The sequence below is a fragment of the Rissa tridactyla genome, chromosome 13, assembly GCF_028500815.1.
Source record: "Rissa tridactyla isolate bRisTri1 chromosome 13, bRisTri1.patW.cur.20221130, whole genome shotgun sequence".
Taxonomy (NCBI): domain Eukaryota; kingdom Metazoa; phylum Chordata; class Aves; order Charadriiformes; family Laridae; genus Rissa; species Rissa tridactyla.
Window position 1 is genome coordinate 11,430,337 of NC_071478.1, and position 13,753 is coordinate 11,444,089.

At 43.1% G+C, this 13,753-nt stretch overlaps 2 protein-coding genes across 7 annotated transcripts; one reads left to right on the forward strand and one right to left on the reverse strand.

Annotated features, from left to right (window-relative positions):
* Window positions 1-842: 842 nt before the first annotated feature.
* SNRPD3 (small nuclear ribonucleoprotein D3 polypeptide) lies at window positions 843-4,062 on the reverse strand. 5 transcript variants are annotated; one of them, XM_054219447.1, is made up of 4 exons: window positions 3,978-4,062; window positions 2,852-3,001; window positions 1,892-2,084; window positions 843-1,007 (listed from the first exon to the last, which is right to left on the reverse strand). In XM_054219447.1, the coding sequence occupies exons 2-4, from the start codon at window positions 2,975-2,977 to the stop codon at window positions 946-948; spliced, it is 381 nt and encodes a 126-aa protein (XP_054075422.1). In that variant the 5' UTR covers window positions 2,978-3,001; window positions 3,978-4,062; the 3' UTR covers window positions 843-945. The 5 variants fall into 5 exon arrangements, with proteins under 5 accessions (XP_054075422.1, XP_054075424.1, XP_054075421.1 ...); XM_054219449.1 differs by having other exon boundaries at window positions 3,986-4,053; XM_054219446.1 differs by lacking the exon at window positions 3,978-4,062 and adding an exon at window positions 3,668-3,781.
* GUCD1 (guanylyl cyclase domain containing 1) lies at window positions 4,056-13,694 on the forward strand. Of its 2 annotated transcripts, XM_054219443.1 has the most exons (7): window positions 4,094-4,226; window positions 4,837-4,930; window positions 5,981-6,065; window positions 7,545-7,710; window positions 8,459-8,550; window positions 10,184-10,425; window positions 10,887-13,694. In XM_054219443.1, exons 3-7 carry the CDS (start codon window positions 6,055-6,057, stop codon window positions 10,976-10,978), a joined length of 603 nt encoding a protein of 200 aa, XP_054075418.1. In that variant the 5' UTR covers window positions 4,094-4,226; window positions 4,837-4,930; window positions 5,981-6,054; the 3' UTR covers window positions 10,979-13,694. The 2 variants fall into 2 exon arrangements, with proteins under 2 accessions (XP_054075419.1, XP_054075418.1); XM_054219444.1 differs by lacking the exon at window positions 4,837-4,930 and having other exon boundaries at window positions 4,056-4,226.
* Window positions 13,695-13,753: the final 59 nt, after the last annotated feature.

Below are 13,753 nucleotides of genomic sequence, written 5' to 3' on the forward strand. Positions count from 1 at the left end.
TTAACATTCACACATTTCAAGCCTTTAAGTCAGTAAGTCAGCCACACTATACTTTTAGAAATAAAGTTACAACTACATTTGGCTTCCTCCAGATCAGCTGATAATCTTTATGCCTGTGTATAGATGTGAAGACCAAAAGCTAAAGTTGATCCTCCTACGCTTTGTTCAAAAGATTAGCATTTCTATTGAGTTGTATTTAATAGATAACCCCTTATATGACTTTCATTATACACCTGCACTACTTTTCAAATTTACAAAACACTTCAAATTTATCCTTGAAAATGCCTGGTTTATATTCTGTCTTCTTTTCCCAGGTAGAGAGAAAAAAAAACAATCCCACAAACAAGTGAACCACTAAGAAAGTTAGAATAGAATTTTTCACTGCAAATATAGACTCAGACTACCAAAGTTGTTGTGTTCCCAATGAAAAATTCTCCCTGTATCCTAAGAGAAAAATAAGAAACGCAAGAATACAAGCTCCACGTACAGCTCTGAAGATGGACCTCTATTGTAGATCCATATAAAGCAAAAGAACATAGTGCTTTGCTTCTCAGGAAGCTGCCTGTTTGGCAGTACGTTCCACAAATGTAGCTGCTAATATGACTTTAAAACATAATACCTTAAAATTCTTCATCAAGAATACCTTCCAATTCTTTAGAGAATGAACGGCAACAGGACTAAACAAGAAAACCGCAACATTAAAAGTCAATGCATCACACAAATATAAAGTAGTCAAATCTAGATGTAAAATCCACTATTTTCCAGACAAAGCTATTTTAAGCTTGAAATCAACCTACAATGTATTTGCCCAAGAGGAGTCCTGTCATACAAGACCAGACAAGTTTTTGTCAGAAACATTTATTAAACAAAACTGATACCAATGCACATGTAGTCAAGTTAATACGCTCTAATAAAAAAAAAAATGCACGTCGGTCAAGACCAAGATTATCTTCGCTTCTGGAAGATGTTGCCACGGCCCATACCACGGCCTCTTCCTCTTGCAGCCACTGAAGAAAGAAAACAGCAGGGATGACACGGATTTGACATAACCGCATATTTATCTCAACAACCAACAAAGAAACATAAACAACACTCAAAGTCTCCTGCTTAGAAGCAAGGAAGCGAGGCTGTCCTATGAAGTTCAGGAAGTGATGTAACAGGAAAAAGCTTTCTGTGAGAAGAACCAGAACTAATGGTTACACAGTCTTGGTTACTTAGAACAGACGCAGTGGAATATTTGTACACTTTATGTTCCTCCTAATCTGACGCACAAATTTGTAGCCAGAGATTTAAAACCTCACAGTCTTCCAAGACTTTGCAACAGAACTCAGTATGTTTCAGCAGATGTTATTAGTCCCCCACATAACTTTAGCAAATGCTGTAAGGTTAAGCAAGGACTCTGCAGCCCATAACTATTACTTAGTCTTGATATAATTAGGCTGTTCCCCTGAGAAAGATACAAATGAGAGTGAACTATAGAATGGCTGATAATTACAGCTTCCCACTACTTTAAGTACCTTCTTAATACCTGAATTTTACAAAAGCTCAATAAGAACACCTAGATCCTTCCCTAACTATTCCAAACAGCTAGCGGACACAAACACTGGAAAAAAGATGACAAAGTTTTATACAAAGCCTCCTTTCAACACGGCTACTCACTATATCTAAATTATTGTAGCATCAATATTACACATTCAGGTAATTGGGCAGTTTCAGTCTTGACTCCTACCATAAGATGAAATACACAGAAAAACAACATATGAACCAGTAATCTTTCAGTTTCTTACAGCTTGTTTCCTCAGTGATAGAGATGACAGTTTTCCAGCTCTTCTGCAGCAAAATGGGGGGGAGGAAGGTGGCAGAAACACAACCATAAATAAGTTGTACGCACCTTGAGCTTTGAGAATAGCTGCTTTTCCTCGTCCAGCTCCAGAACCCTGGTTTTTATTCTTCATGCTCTTTAGCATAGGAGCATTCTTCAACATATCTGGTAAAATAAGAAACCGTATCTTGCTCCCTCTGATGTACACCTGTTCAAGCTGTGCCACTCGTCCATCTCTGTATGTCACCGTTATGTTGGACATCTGGAAAATAAAGATCAGTCAGTGCTCACAGGCCTCTAACACAGTTCTGTATTCCTTCTCTTGCCTGCAGAATACACAGCCAAGATTCAAGTACTACTGGAGCGCCAAAGACTTCCCAAGGATACTGCTTTCTCAACTGGAGCTGTGACACAAGGCATCCAGGACCATTTAGCCATACTTCTAAGCCTGCTACTATTCAAGCAAGTCCAGGACTTTTGCTTTCTCCCCAGTTTGCAAATTAGTTTTATCAGCTATGTTAGTTTGGTTTTCTCATACTGAGACAGTTTCAAGAAAGCTGTTCTATTCCTAACTATTAAGGAAGCATTTTGATTTCAACAATGACTTGCCTAAAGTCAATAAAAATTAAACCCTCTTGGGATGACTAAAGTAACATGCATTAAAACAGCTTCAATTTCTTAAATCAAGGGTTTATTCTTACACTCAGTGGCTTTAAATGAAGAACTCCAGCAGAAACGTTGTTCACAGAACAGAATCTTGATATTATTGACAGGAACATCTAATATAATTGACAGGAATGCCCAACCCAATCCGACTCTAAAACAAGAATAAGGTCTGGCCTCTTTGGCACACTCAGTAATCCTGAGCCCATTTCACTATGGTAAGACAGCACACATACAGCAGTACAGTTTTCTTTATCCTAAGACTAAAAGCAACAGTCTTTTAATCAAGCTGCCAATAAGCTAGCTATCAGCCTTTCCAGGCACATGTCAGATAGCCTTGCCTCCAACCTCCTGAAGCAGGTATACCTGACAATTCATGTTGTCTTCAGCTTCAATAAGTTTGCCTCGGTAAACTTCTCCTGTATTGGTCTCACATGTCACAATATGGCCTTCAGCCTCATGCAGGACTTTAATTGGCACTCCAATCGACATGTTTGCAGTGCTGCGGTTCTACACCTGAGACAAGAAAAAACAAAGGACATAATTACAAAGAAAGTTGTAGACTAAGCTTTACCTACACAATCTATGATCTTTCACAGTGTAAAGCGCTGATTTTCTCTCTTGCACAAACACACCATATGCTTTGACACTACATTAATAAAACTTAAAAGATCAGCAAAATTAAGTCTTTTCCAAGTTCATTCTGACCTGGGAAATTCACCTGTAAATACCAGCTAATTGACCACCCGTGTAGCCAGGTGCACCTCAAACGGAAACAGCCCCAGGTGCACCCCATAACGGTACAGCCAGCCTGGCCACCTACGAGCGCAGCTGCACCTGTGGTGAGGACAGCCACCCTCGCCGACCGTTCCTCCTAAGTGACAGCCTCTACCGTGAGGGAGCCGAGCCGAGCCCACACACCGCACCGCACCGCACCCCCACACTACCCTCCTTCGCTTGAAGGCCCCCCAAGGGCAGAGGGGGGCCCAGCCTGGCCCACCCCGAGAGGCCCAGCAGAGCCCCCGAGGCCTGCGGCCGCTCCACCGCAGCTTCGCCCCCTCAGGCCCAGGCACCTCAGGGAAGACGGAGCAGCTCGGATGCTTGCCCAGAGAGCGAGCAGGGCCCGGGAACACCACAAGACGCCGAGGAACCCGACCCGGGACCGGCCCCACCGCCACTCACCACCCGCCTCAGCCCGGTCCCGCGCTCAGCCGCTAATGGCCTCCTGCGCCTTCCCACCCTGCACCGCGCGCCGGAACCGGAAGGCACCGGCGGGAGCGACCCCTTCCCCTCCCCTCCCAGCCCTCCACCGCCATCGCGCCCGGGGCCGCCGGGCCGCGCAGACCCGGCGCCACGGTTCCGCCGCAGTCTTGTCCCGCCGGCCGGGGGCAGCCCCCTCCCGCCGGCGGTGCCCCTCTGCCGGGGCAAGGCTGGCTTCCCCGCGCGCCCTCGGTGCCGCATCCCCCACCCGCCGTGTCATGCCCCTGCCCACCGACACACCCCGCCGCCCACACCGCGACCACGGCGCGGGGCAGACGCCCCGGGGCTCGGCCCCTCGCAGTCCCCGCCTCCTCCCCCGCCCCCGGGGCCGGGAGGAGCCAGCGCCGCGCCGAGGCATGCCGGGCCCCTGGGCCGCGCCGCCGCCCAGGCCGGCTCGGCGGGGCCGGCAGTGAGCAGGCGGCAGGCGCCGCCGCCGCCGCCATGAAGAGCCCCCAGGAGGCCGGGGAGCCGCCGCCGCCAGGTCAGTGAGCCCCGGCCGCGTCCCGCAGCCCTTCCCTCTGCCGGCGGGGAGCGCGGGGCGGCCGGGAGGAGCCCTCGGGGGGAGGGGGCGGGCGGCCCTGGCGGAAGGGGCCGGGGGAGGGAGCCCGGGCACGGCCCTGCCCGCGACCGAGGGGTCTCGCCATCCCCCGGGGAGGCCCTGGCGGCCCCTCCGCCCGCCCGGAGCCGACGGTTCTGCCAGCAGCGGTGTGGAATCGCCGGCTCCCGGTGTGAGTTGTTTGCGCCGAGGAGCCGGCGGAGCGGAGCGGCGTTGTCGGTGCTGTTTACAGCCACAGCCTGCACGGGCTCGTATCGTATCTCGGGACAGCCGACAGGCATCGGTGAAGAAATCTGGGTGTGTTGGGAAACAGGATGACTGGGAGCTGAACATCCAAGAAAATTAAAGTTGTTACCCTTTGAAGTCTTCACGTAGGAAACGTGCACCTCTTCAGTTAATCTTGGGACTTGACAGAGGCTCTGGGTATTAACAGAAAAGGGACAGAATCATAACACGCCAAGAAAAAATGATGACAAAATACTTACAGATCTTGGTTAGAGGAGAATCTGAAAATTGCATTTTTTTTTTTCTTTAGGATACTTAATCTATATTAATTAAAAAGATTGGATATACTAAAGGGTATGCCAGTCTTCAAAGTCATGATTAAACAGTGGCGCAACTATGAAAAGGTATTTGAAAAGAGTTCAGAATATCTGTATTGGCTTGTCCTGACAGTAGGCTTATAGCTTTTTTTAAAAATAAGATTACAAACAACACTATAAAACTTCTTAGATAAATAAAATTACATCAAAAGTAGACCAGCCCACATGACGTCAAGTACGTTTTTATTCCCACCTTAAAATGTAGCTGACCTTGTGTTAACAGAACTTTTCAAAGGTCTTTTCGAGACCAAAGGTAAGGTTGTTGAGAAAAGCCCTTTATGATTAACTCACTTTGACTGATGCTGAAGTAACAATAATAGGGACAACTCTTCATGTCCTTTGAGCGGTAAGGAACTTTCTGAAACTGAAACCACCACATCGCCAACCCTGTAAAAATAAAAACTGAGGCAGAAGAATGGAGTTACTTGTATTCTGGGACTTTTTGGTAGAGATCGTTCTTTTTCCCGCTCCCTTTGCTGAGTTATTGACTAAGTTAATACGAAAGGCCAACAGGTGCCACTTGTGGAGCTTTGTTAACTGAAAATTACTCCATAAATTACAGTCCCTGAGGAAAAAGACATCCGTAGAAAAGGCTCTGATCTGTGTGACTTGTAAGAGATCAGCACCTAGAGATCTTGGTTGTGTCTGTTTTCTCACAGAACTCCTTTTGTGGCATAGAAGTACATGCAGACACAAGAGAAAGGATGAATACCTGTGCCTTACCTACTGTTATTTAGGAGGGGGGGGATACAGCTTCATAGTTGGCGGGCATGTCACCCCACCAAAAAGAATAAAATCAAACTTTCAAGGAGAAGGGGCAGAGTGATCCAGGATAAGGAGTATGAGATTAAACCAAACGCTTAAGCGTACAGAAATACCAAACTTACATTCCCCTAAGAAAATAAAAAATACCTGCCAATTAGATAAAGTAAAAAAATCTTTCTAAGCTTCTGCCACTATAGTGCTGAGGACAAGCTGACTTTTAATGCTGAGGTATGGAAAAAACACTCCTGTATGATCTGTGTTGTTGCGTGACATCTTTCGTGTTTTACTCACAATGGGGTGTTTCCACTACAGTTGACTGCATCCAGCTGAAAGTGCCGGTCATTCAGCAGTTGTACCACTGGGACTGCGGGCTAGCCTGCTCCAGGATGGTGCTTCAGTAAGTGGCTGTTTTGGTTTGAAGGGGTGGGAAATCCCATCCCATGGGAGAGGGGTAGCGGGAAGCAACACGCAGGGAGAAGAGGTGCGTTGATGCAGCTGCGAGTTTAACTTAGTCTTACGAGAGCACGTATTCTCAGGTACCCTTGGAGAATTACTATGCCTGGCACAGCTCTCCAGCAGGAGCAAGGGGAAATATAAACCAAGATGAACTTAAGAGCCTTTTGAATAATTGACTGTTTTGACAGATACAAAATATCTGATCAGCTCTAAGAACTTTGCAGGTTGGCATGCATAAGCTAATAAAAAGTTATCCCTCTTTCCTATTGTTCTAATTCAGAACGGATACTTAGCACAACAATTCACCTAATTCCTTTCCGTTTTCAAGTGACGGGTAGGTGCATCCCAGTTGATGAGTATATACTACCTCTGTCCTGCTGAGCCCCCAGTCTGTGGGATGAGTGGTTTTGTTCCAAGAATGGTTTCAACTTCAAAACAATGCACTGTGTTGCCCTTTGGGTTTTTTTGGTTTTGTTTTGGTTTTTCTTTTTTTTTTTTTTAACTAGTAGCTGTCCTGCTGAACTCCTCTTTCCTTCCACAGAGGAACATGAGCTTAGGTGCAGGAGAAATACCTATTTAGATGTCCACTTAGTAGATATGAAGCAGAAGATTTTCATTTCTCTCCATCCCTTCTGCCAAGACGTTAGTCCGTGTGCTGGTAATTTCCCATCTTGACTACTGTAACCTCTGCCTCTTTATTCCCTTTACCTCTTTGCCACTCCAGTCTGCCCAAAACTCAGCTTCCGAGATTAATCTTCTCACCCTGCTGATCTGACCTTGTTTGCCCTGCATCCTCAATTCCAGTCCTTTTTTTTTTTTCCCATTTACTTCCATTTGTTTTCTAACTTCCAGAACTCTCTGTAACTGCCTTTCCCCCCTCCTTTGCAACCTGTCCCAAGCCTGCTCCTGACTTCATCTCCCCTTTATTGCCTTTTGTGCCATCAGTGCCTAAGACAAGCTTCCTTTGAATATTGACCGACTTCCTTTACAGTTCCTCCTTTTGAAATCCACCTATTGCGTGAAGCAAGTTTTAGTCTTTAACACTTCTTTCTGTGTTTGCTCTAATATGCTTGTACATTTAGACTGTAAGCCCTTCAGGACAGTTCTATACTTGCTCAGTATAGCTTGCCTATTGTACAGCACCTGTACACTTCTAGCACTATAAACAGTCAAGATACCCATACATTTCCAATTAAAAGAAGTCAGCAATAAATCCAGTTAAATATTCCCTACTCCCTTCCTTTCCCTTATATTTGTGGCTCCTTTGTGGGTTGGTTTGGTTGGTTTTTTTTTGTTATTTCTTAGCCAAACCATTTGTTTCAGTTTTTACGTCCTGTGATGTGGAGGCTTGGGCTACAGCACGTGTTTTGCTTCTCCTAACATCTGTGCTTCCCTTCCCCTGCCTTTCCTAATACCATAGGTACCTGAACCATTTGGACAATGATGAATTTCAGAAAGCCATCCAGGAACTCCAGTTAACAAAGAGCATCTGGACTATTGACCTGGCCTACCTAATGCGGCACTTTGGTGTTAAGCATAAATTTTGCACCCAGACGCTCGGAGTGGACAAGGGCTACAAAAATCAGGTTAGTATTCTCATCTACTGGGAGACAGGAGACAGTTTTAAAAGCCCTGTGTGTCATGTTATAAAAGCTCTGCTATGTCACTGACAATTAACCACAGTTCCTGTAAACAAGGTTTGCCTATTGCCAGAATTGGCACTAATCAGTTCCAAAGGCAAAGCTAGATTCGATCCCACATATTTCACATCTTTGATTCCATAATACGAGTTGTTTAAAAAGTTTTCACGTAATGCTCATAAAAGGTTCCAGCCTATTTGACAGCTTTGGAGACTGAAGCCGTCTATTTGAACAGGTAGAGCCTGGGCAGCAGCAGTGCTAGCTTCCACACTTTCCCCACCACCGTGCCTCAGCCCTGACCTGGAAGAACCACCTCTAGAGGTGAGAGGGGAACTTGACCCCTGTGGCCATTGAGAGCTTGGCCTCTTTAAGATTGCCAGGGGGCCAGTGAGGGCCTATGGTGGCGATGGCTTTTCTAATGTAAGCTCCTGCCCAGTACGAACAAGACAGGCTTCTTTCATGCAGGCAGCTGAATAGCCACTGGATGGAAATTACAACAATAACGGACCAGCGGTGAATTTAAACTTAGAATTTACAGTAGGAATCCTCATCCTGTTACCAGTGACCTACGGGAGAGATCTCTCGTCCCATAGCCAGATCTCCAATTTACGCAGCCCCTGCTAGCAGGGATTTTAAGTAGTAGATTACCTAAGGTAAACTTCATTCCAGTTCATAATGTCTGTTGTCTCCACAGTCGTTTTACAGGAAGCACTTTGACACAGAAGAGAATCGAGTGAACCAGCTCTTTGCACAAGCCAAAGCCTGCAAGGTGCTGGTGGAGAAGTGGTAAGATTATTGTTTTCTTTCCTTTCTCTTTGGAGATTCTGTGGGCCCCATGCTTTTCTTGGATTCACACAGCTAAAATGGTAAAAGAGACCGAAATCAAGCCTTGAGCCTTTTTTTGGTGAATTACAGCGTCTTTCTACTATATCTGTCTCAAAAAAAATGTAGACATCAGGAGTTAATAGTGAAGTTTGAGGAAAAACAGTCACGACACAGAGTAAGTGATTTGAAAATGCTGACAGGAGTTGACTATTGTTTATGTTTTGAATTTGATTATCCATTAAAATTACCCAGTAGGGAGTGCCTACAGTGCTCTAATTGGCCATTGTTGGAATTAAGGAGAGCGCTACGTGGGCACACAACCCATTGTTCCCAGAGCTATGCAAATAGTATAGCTCTCTGTTCCTACACAGACGCACAAAGAAAAAGCTGGCATACGAGCTTTTGCCAAAGGGAGGATGAAATAAGGAACCTCTATGAAAGAGCTGCAAACCCAGGAGAAGAGGAAAAACTGCAGAAATGTTTCACAACTGACAGTGATATTCTACATGGGAAATAACTAAAGTCCATGTTCAACTGGAGTTGCATTCCTTTTGATAGCGAAGCTGGATTTGGATCTCTTGTTGAAGTGGGGGTAAGCAATCAGAAGTAAGAAAAGAGAGGGTACAGGGCAGTCACAACAGCATTTGAATGCTGCAATACAACTTTCGTTTAACAGAATTTTTAAGTGTCCTTTTTAACATACATGGAGTCTGTATGGCACCATCTGTTTAGCAGGACAAAAGGGACAGCCAGTCCATCTTGCTTTAGCAATCTTAAGATCGTGGCCTTGATCACAGCAGGGACAGAGGGCACATCTACCTGTGCAGTACTGAGGCTGGGGCATCAAAGAGGAGAACCAGTACTGGAAAAGGTTAAAAAGCACCTGAGTTCAGTTAGGTAGTGCACACAGCCTGGACGTGTGGAACATATCCAAGGGATGAGTTTCTAATGCATATGGAATACACCATCTGCCTCAGAGAAGGACAGCTTTTAACAGATGAGATTATAAATTGTTTGGTTAATAGTCATTCTCTGTAGGAGGTACTATAGAAATAAAGCCTCAAGAACATCAGGTAGTCCAAAATTGCAACTGGGAGAAACATTCCTGTGTGACAGAGGCAAATCTGGGCATGTCTTAAGTTGGTTAGTGATTATACAATCTTTAACCACTCAGTTGATAAAGACTTGGTGCTTCAGAGATAAGCTTTTCTAAGAGCAGGAGAGAACACTTCACTTATGATTTCCCCACAACAGAAGTCTCTGAAGTTATTGAATGAGGTGCCAGCTCCTTTAATACTCTTCTCTGGGACACCTGATACATTCTGAGATTACGTTTATATTACTGCAGAATCCAGAGCTGTTACTCCACACTTCAGTAGCAGTAATGAGATCAAAAGGCCTTAAATGACACAGGTTTTGTCAGGCTTTGTCTGTAGCAAAGCCTTCAGGGTTTTATCAGCAAAAAGCTGTACCTGTGATACATAAACAACCACGCCAGCTGCAGTCATAAGTACTGTCCGTCACCACACACTTCATTGTATACCAGTGTCTTTCCTAAACTTGTTAGTAAGCAGATCTGATGTTTTTTCTGCAGCACAGTAACTGTTCAAGACATCCAAAAACACCTGTCCCAAGGTCATGTAGCCATTGTCCTAGTGAATGCAGTCCTCCTATTGTGTGATCTTTGCTCAAGTCCTGTCAAATACTGCTGCTTCCTCCCCATTGGACAGAAGTGCTTCTGCAGGAATCCCGACTACCAGGGCCATTTCATTGTATTATGTGGCTACAACAAAGCCTCAGGGAGTATTTACTACAACAACCCTGCCTATGCTGACCGTGAGTAGCCTGTTCCTTTTGGGTGGATTCTCAGCCACCACATTACTAACATGTCTGTAATGCAGAGCCACAGCTGGGCTTCCCCTAATAGCCTGCATGTATTTCAGGCATCACTGACCAATATGTCAGAAGGGGTTTTGCCACATTAATTAAATCAGTGCTGTGATTTACTTAAGACATTAACATATGCATTCTAGCAAACATGTCTGGCTTCCACATGGGTTAGTTAGAGATGCTGAACTGTTCAGAAGAGAACAGGATGGCCAATTTAGTACCTATTTACAGCACTACTTCAGCAAGCACTGCCTTTGAGGCAGAAAGACCTGAGTAAAGCTGTAACCTGATAGGTCTAGTCTGTGTACTAGTTACTTCTCTTTGCAGAGGCTGCTAGACCCAGTATAAGAGCCTTTCACAGGTAAATTCTTCTGAATTTTTAGTAACATTTTCTTCCTTCATAACAGGAACATGCTGCACCAGCATCAGTAACTTTGAGGAAGCGAGGACAAGTTACGGCACTGATGAAGATATTCTGTTCATCTACACAGACAGCTGACGTCCACGCCTGATACTTGTGGTCCTTTCCTGTGCAGCCTGCATGGCAGCTGGCTGCTTGTCTCAGGACTCCCCCTGCAGAGACCTTCCTCCTGAATTGCAGTGGGATCTTAAACAAGGGAGGCTTTATAGACATTGATAGGACTATATTGCAATGCTGTCTTTACCTTTTTTTTCTGATGATGTATCTGATTTTGCAATGTATGTATCCGTTTTTGGTTTGGGGTTTTTTTCCCCCCTCATTTTCAACATCGCATATTTGACAGCAGTTTTAAAATACAGGCTCAGAGCCTATTCACTTTGAGCTTATTTTCAAATTAAACGCATGAGAAAAAAAGCACCAAATTTATGAACTTTAACACGTGGTAATACATGCATAGGTTTAGGTAAACAAAACCAGAAAAAAAAAAAAAGAAAATACCTGTTTCTCTCTCTCTGTCAAAGCATCAAGGGTTTCTTCATCCTAAATCTAGGGATTTGAGGTTCAGTGGGGTATTATGGAAGGAAAAAATACTAACTTAAATCACTTTTAAATAACAAAAAAATACCTTGCTGGCTCATCAGTATTGTCTGCATTGTAGGAGTGAAACACAATTACTTAAGGAAGCTTCCTATGTACCAAATTCACCTTACACAAATTTAGCATTTATGCCACTATATTAAATTTTGACTCGTAGTTCTTGGTATTGTTCCTTGTACTACAAACTCAGTCTCTTTTAGCTAAATCCTCTAGAATGACTCCTCAGAGCTCTGTATTGCCCCAAAAGTTTAAGTGAAGATATTTTACTTGTACCTAGACGTTTTCATTGCTCTTTTCAAAAACCTCTGAATGTTATGCCACCCACATGGGCCAGTTTCCACAGACTCCATTCTAAATATAAAATATAAACTTACTAAGCAAATACAGAAAATTATCATCCATGCTAATTATATTAATTTTGTGTATAAATTATAAATACCTGACAGCATATACTGGATTGTAACTAAAATGCTGAATCATAATTTGAGCCAAATTTAGCTATTGTTACTAGTTCAGTGACCTTCTAAGAAGAGCTGAAATCAATTAAGAAAAGAAGGAATACAAATGTCTCTGTTACAAGTAAGAGGCAGTAACTCAGACTTTTTAGCTCTTATAATACAGCTGTATTTGGATTAAGTTGGAGTTACTGTATTCAGACATGATCAAATGAAATTTTTAGCAGCCCACACATAATCCTTTCATGGGTTTAATTACTTTGCTGAGGAGCACTGTTAAGTGTAAGAACCAAATTCATCCATCACAATTTCCTACAAGTCTTGATCTCAAGTCCTGCCTATGTTGAAATGGGTAGAAAAATCAATACTGATGTGACGCTAGCAAAATTTTATTTTGCACTTAAGACAGAGATCCCACATCTTTGGCAAGGTTTTAGGAAAATTACTGTTCAAGTTCTGGAACTGCGTGGAATAACAGTAAAAGGACATTGTTACTTAGTAGTGGAAATAATACATAGGAATCTACTTTTTAGCATGGTAGCAATTTTTTCTTAGAGAAAATAGTTTATCATCAGTTGACTTACTAAAAAGTATCTGGAAAGTGTACAATAAGTACACTTAATAGAATCAAGAGTGCTCCTTTGTACCAAGGCTAAAAATAGTAACAGACATTTCAAAAGCAGTAGCCTTTAAAAAGTTCCAAACAGAAAGTATGTGACAAAAAATTTTCAGTATATCGAATTTTGCTTATCATTGGTGAGGTTGGAATACATTCTGGCACTTATACACGCAAAATGAGTAAAAGTTAAGATGTGATTTGTGAGCAGTAGAACCAGTACATTGCTGCCACCAGCAGTATCCCAGAAAAAAGGTACAAAACCTATTTACAAGAAAAGGCCTTCCCACTCCTCCACAGTCAGTCACCAGAAGGCTACTGATCTGGGAATTTTTATGTCCAAGTCCAAATTAATGATGTTTGATTTAGAGAGACTGTATTAGCTATGTTACTAATTAACAGGTATGTAAATTACAGGTTGATAGAGTACTTCCTTAACCCGTTCATTTTCAGGTAGGTAGTTCATTCCATACCATTAAATTGCCAAAGGATTAATTTTAGAGCAGGCTTGGTTAGCTAAATAAAAACAATTCTTACAATAGGCTTGTAATTGACATTTAGCCTCTTACTGGTTCAGTTATCCAAATGCAAATCTTGAGCTTATACATAAAACATGAACTGAAGGGCATGCTTAAGTGTTCTGAAGTGCACAGATAGGTATAACAATATTGACTATTAAATGTTTGGTACCCAGGGTTTAAATACTTCAACAAAACTGAAAGATAAAGAAACAAAGCTGTTTAAGCTAATGCAGACAAAAGGAGAGCTTCACCATTGCATCAGGATCTCTTGCAGCCGCCAAATGGAAGATGGCTATGAGAGATGAAAACATGAGGAAGAACCAAAAGCCAAGTGAAAAGACTGAGTATTTATATGACACAAATTCAGATTAAAAAGAAGCTCTCTGCGCAAGCATTCAGAACGTCCGCATTTTCTGAAACTGTTTTCCATTACAACATTGTCTATCAAAATACTCATTCTGAAAATGTTTTGTCACTTTGTTTCCTTCATGATGTCAATAGCAAAGGAAGGGGTATTTTACATGCAGGGATTTTATACATAAATATATTTTTATTTGTAATTAAGCCATTCTCAATAAAGGTTTAAAGTCACAGATGACCCTGTATCAATGTAGTGAGTGCATTTATTAACTAGCTTATTATGAAAAACGCTGGAAAAATCTTT